The following is a 4,979-nucleotide window of genomic DNA, read 5'->3' as shown; positions in this document are numbered from 1 at the left end:
AATTGATGATGCTATCAAATAATCAAGCAGCTATTTTCTGGCATTAAGTATCCGTCCCTGAGCTTTATATGATATTGTAGATTATGAGAGCATACAGACACTGATACAATACAAGGACATGAATCAGCAGAATTGGAGTGCTTAGCATTGCTTCCTAATATATACACTATATACAGATCAGAGACAATAGGCATAAACATTTATTGCCAAAAGACAATATCTGATTCATCAAAATGTCATCTCAAGGTTTCAGCAGTTCAGAGTAGGAGTGCTGAGTTAAGATCAGTTGAGCCTTTGAGATCAATATGATTGAGATGGTAATGAGCGGGACCTGGTCAATGACTTAAAACAGTGCACATATTAGTTTGTGTAAACGCATTAGTATAACAAACGTATTTTTTTTTTTATTTTTTCATGTCATCTCACAGAACAGACAAGTCAACATGGACAACATCATTATAGACTGGAAAAACTATGAATAGAAGTTAAGATTTGGTTTACCAAGATCTAAAAATATATGTAGGCCTAGTATTTTATTTCCTTGTCATGTCCTCTTGCCCCATGCCCCACTTCTCTGTGTCATCGCCGATATAGACGCGGCGCCGATCTGTCATTGGTCGACGTGGGCTTCAGCTTAACCGTGGCAAAAGGGTTGGTACCCCTACACAACAGAAAGAGAGACAGAAGAGGAGAGCGAGAAAGTGAATGGGGGAAGGAGAGACAAAGACAGAGACACACAGGAGAAAACCAATATCGGAAAATGCTCTGGCCCCCAAACGATGTCCATGAGCCTGACAGTAGAGGTTATGAAAAAAACAACGGTGAAATTTCAGGCGTAAACTGCCGCGTTTCCAACTGTACAAGCATCATCTAGCAAACTGTTCACCTGAAGTGAGAGCAACAGCCACCGTTGCCAAACGGCCATAACCAAAATGGTTTTCAGCACTAGACTGCACTTCAAACTCTGATGGAAAGCAATTCCATGCCATTTAGATCGCTGCCCCCATCTGTTGCTCTCTGATTTAATGGTTTCATTATACACTTCAAAAATATCATTGGTTTCTGCAGAAGAGAACATGATTTCACAACATGTCTGCGGTTTCAAAGCATAATGTTATAACACACAAACTGTATGTGGAGTATTCTTACTTTGGGAAGAGCTCTGGTCGAGATCCATGTGGTTCTGATCTCTATAGAAGAGTATGAGAAATGGAGAAAAGGTTAGTGAGGGTCAGTCGTAACCACACACATTAGACGCATGCGCTGATAGGTTCTGAAGCAGGCTCAAGCCCTAATCTGTTCCTCTATAATCTGTTTGTTCATGGTGCGTATGAAAAATTGAGGACTGGACTTCCAAAATGCAGTATAGCCGATTTAGTCACAAACATGTCACTTGAAGTTAATCCCTCAATGACTCTTAAACACGGAAGATCCAGTCAGTAAAAGTGACACTTAAAGGGGCATTAAGCAATCTGTGAGCCTTATCGACCTCTATTGGTGACCAGTAGGAACTGCAACAACTTCGATAGAGCTGATCTCCTCCTACACAAGCCTCTGACACAGCCTCCACTCCATATGCTGGCCTGTGCTTGACACAAAGTCACATTTTCACATTAGAGATGAGTAAGCTAGCTAACTACAGCAGAGACCCAACAGAAAAGATGTGAAAAGATAATATATCACCATGTAAAATGCTGTAATAATAATAGTGCTTTGTCATTTGCTTCATTGACTTGAGAATGAGGCTTTTTAGCCCGCGTAGATGAAATGTCTTGTGACGCTTTTCACTCATAACACCGTCCTCTATTATGGAGCGGTGGAAAATGTGAGTACGTGGGGGGAGGAGAATGGCTGCTTCTTGAAACTACAATGGGCCGCAGGGAGGATATTTATGGCCATTTTGTGCTATGGAGCAGTAAAAATGACTTGTAAATAAATGACTTATTGCCCCTTTAAATCACCTACCATCTTTTCAAAAGTACCATAATTTGTTTTTATATTATAAACTCAACCATTTTGTAAAGCAAAGTGTGATTTTTTTTCTCTCAAAATGGTGGACATTTAATTTTTTTTACCATCCGTACCACTTAAAAATGTCAGGATATCTATCTAAACATTTCACAGTATAGGAGGGCCTTTTTTCTTGAGCTCCTGCCTGCCAGAACCTCAAGAAAGGCAATTCACACCACTATAGGCTTCGAACCACTAAGGAGAAAAAGGCATTGATGGCATTATCACACAGCAAAACCCTACAGGTGACATATAGTACCGGACCTATTTCTCAAATAGGTCTTCAGTGTAATAATCTCCCACACAAGTTCAAGATCTTCATTCAGAAGATCTAAAATCATGCAACAACACAAGCAGGCAGGCACACACACACACACACACACACACAACCTCCTCGCCCCTACACCATCAGCAGCTGGAGCTTCCTCCCTGCATCCACCAGAAAGCGGGGTGTGGCGTCATTGAGAACAGCACCTTGCCACAGTGCCCCTGCTGGAAATACCACATATGTCCTTATAAGGGCATTTACATCACATTACCCATATCATCATCACTTCATCATCATCATTAACATCTTCAATGGAGAAAAAGTAAAAGTTCTCAGTATATTTACAACTATTACATTGACTCAGTTTCTCAACTGAGAAGAATAAACTTAGTAAGCGATTCATAAGCGATCTCTTTGTCCCTGCTTTCGTTAATGTGGCATTGAACTAATTCCACTGCAGCTTCCTCTTGATGATAATTAAGCTATTCAAATACTGATATGATAAAGCAACATAACAAACATCAGCTTAAAACACCAGAGAAGGATGAGAGCAACGTGCAACCAGTAGACCAAGGGCATTTAGACACATTTCAGCGTCTGTTCATGGACTGTGGAATAAAATGTTGATTGATGGTTAGTTGATAGATAGATTGATTGATTAATTGATTGCCATACCTTGTTGTCTGAGTTAGACTCCGCCCCTTTGTCATTGGTGGGCGTGATTGGTCGCATCTCAAAGTGTTTATTGGAAGACAGAGACGACGGTGGCGGCGGGGGAGGGGGCGGGGCTCCGCCGTAGCTGCCGCCTCCTGGTTGGTCCAGCAGGTCATTCATGCTGCTGCTGCTTCGAAGAGTGGAGCTACTGAAATCACACAAATATTGAATTTGTTTTCTTTGTTGAAGTACAGTATCACTTCAGTGTCACAGCTCCATTGCCTTATGCCTTTTGCCTTCCATATGTAGAGAATATTCCGTTATATTAATTTAGAGCACAAAAAGCATGAGCTAAAGCGACTTATTCTGTTATATATGGTTTACATGAAATTTCACATCAAACACTGATTGTTCCATAAGTTTAGTGCGATTGATTTACATTTACATTGACATTTTAAGCATTTAAATATGGCACATATCCAGAGCGACTTGGAAGAGTTTTAGTTTAACCTCATTGCTGTTCCTCTCAGCAATGGGTCACCCAAATATCTGAAATAGTTCATGCTATTATTCCAGGCCTGGGTTTAATGTTGACCCTGTTTTTAGCCTGTTTGTCTCCTAAAGCAACGGAGATGGCTTGGGGAGGCTGCTAAATATATTCTAGGGTAGGTGTGGAAAGCCGGCAGTCAAAACCCATTATATGTCTAGTCTTTGGTTGGAAATACTTCTTCTTCTTCTTCTTCTTCATACTGGAAAACATGCATATATGTGTGTAAGAGAATCCATAGAGAAGAGTCTAGGAATTAGGAGCCTCAGGGAAATTTGCAATCGAATGCCTTATTCATTACATTATTATTCAGACAAAGAAGACACTAGCTTGCATCCTATTGGAAATCCTGTCTTTTGCCTTCTTCTCTGGCATGGCACTGCTCTTCAGCGCCCTTCTTATTTGTCTGTAATTCCCTCTTTAATGTGACTCTTGTATTTTCACTGTGAGAGACGACAATAAAATTTCCTAACAGCCCGTGGTTGGCATGGCAATAAAGATCGAACCGTAAATCTCGAATCCCTTTTTATTAGATGTTTACCTGGAGCCGGTTGGTTTTGGAGTGTCACCCGCCGCTTCCACATAGGCAGCCGGGAACCATCCCTGCCTGCAGAGGAGAGGGGGGGAAATGAATGGTGACAACAGTTGATGGGGTGGGAAGGTGAGAAAGACGGTGAAAGGTGCACATATTCACAAGTCACAAGGCTGAAGACTAAGAGTGATCAGGCTTTCGACAGGATCCCTGAGCTGTGGAACGACCTGTCCGGTGAGATCAGGCGAGTCCTTTGAAACACTTTAAAAAACACACTTTTCTTTTTCTTCTTTCTTCTTTGTAGCTCACATTGTTATTTATTGCTCACATTTTTTTTATCTTGGGAAACATGTTGTATCTCTGACAACACACACACACACACACACACACACACACAGAACATCTTCCCTCACCGTGAGCTGCTGTCAGCCAGCCCGTACAGCCAGCCGTTCTTGGGCTGGGGGACCAGCAGGGTGATCGTGTCTCCCCGGCTGAAGGGCAGCAGGGTGGGGTGGGAGGCTCCAGGCTGGTGGGCTACCAAGGCCCTCACGGTTCTTCCTCCACCTCCACCTCCCACGGACTCCGACACAGAGCTGGAGCGAGAGCGGCCACTCTGGGGAGACGGGGCTGGAGGGATGACGAGTGGAACCGAGACAGGCGGAATGCAGATTGGAGTTTTGGTTATAGTTTAGTGTTGGTTTTAAAATGTCTACTGCAACATGTCTGTTTTTGATACATCACCATGCACTCTATCTATTTTTACTCTAGATATGAAAGGCAAATAATTAGACAGACTTTGTGCAGAGGGAAGAACAGATAAGGAGGTACAGTAGAAAAGTGTATGATGTGCAAAAATGCAGCGAGAGAGGGAGAGAAGGGCAAGAGAGAGAGAGAGAGAGAGAGAGAGAAACAGAGATAAAAGGCTTAAAGGATGATAAAGCGGGTGGTAAAGTGAAGGCAATATGGAC

At 42.4% G+C, this 4,979-nt stretch overlaps 1 protein-coding gene across 1 annotated transcript in view; it reads right to left on the bottom strand.

The window, feature by feature from the left end:
- Nucleotides 1–573: 573 nt before the first annotated feature.
- Nucleotides 574–4,979, bottom strand: part of baiap2l2a (BAR/IMD domain containing adaptor protein 2 like 2a) — a 14,991-nt gene continuing 10,585 nt past the window's right edge. The window contains exons 10-14 of the mRNA XM_071898494.2: nucleotides 4,425–4,638; nucleotides 4,021–4,086; nucleotides 2,954–3,137; nucleotides 1,150–1,190; nucleotides 574–661 (exon numbers count right to left, since the gene is read on the bottom strand). Coding sequence (XP_071754595.1) covers nucleotides 580–661; nucleotides 1,150–1,190; nucleotides 2,954–3,137; nucleotides 4,021–4,086; nucleotides 4,425–4,638 — 587 coding nt within the window. The 3' untranslated portion in view covers nucleotides 574–579. The remainder of the gene's footprint in view (nucleotides 662–1,149; nucleotides 1,191–2,953; nucleotides 3,138–4,020; nucleotides 4,087–4,424; nucleotides 4,639–4,979) is intronic.

The sequence above is a fragment of the Centroberyx gerrardi genome, chromosome 7, assembly GCF_048128805.1.
Source record: "Centroberyx gerrardi isolate f3 chromosome 7, fCenGer3.hap1.cur.20231027, whole genome shotgun sequence".
NCBI classification, from domain to species: Eukaryota; Metazoa; Chordata; class Actinopteri; order Beryciformes; family Berycidae; genus Centroberyx; species Centroberyx gerrardi.
Note: the sequence above shows the minus strand (reverse complement) of the source record. Positions and strands in the feature narration are given on the sequence as shown.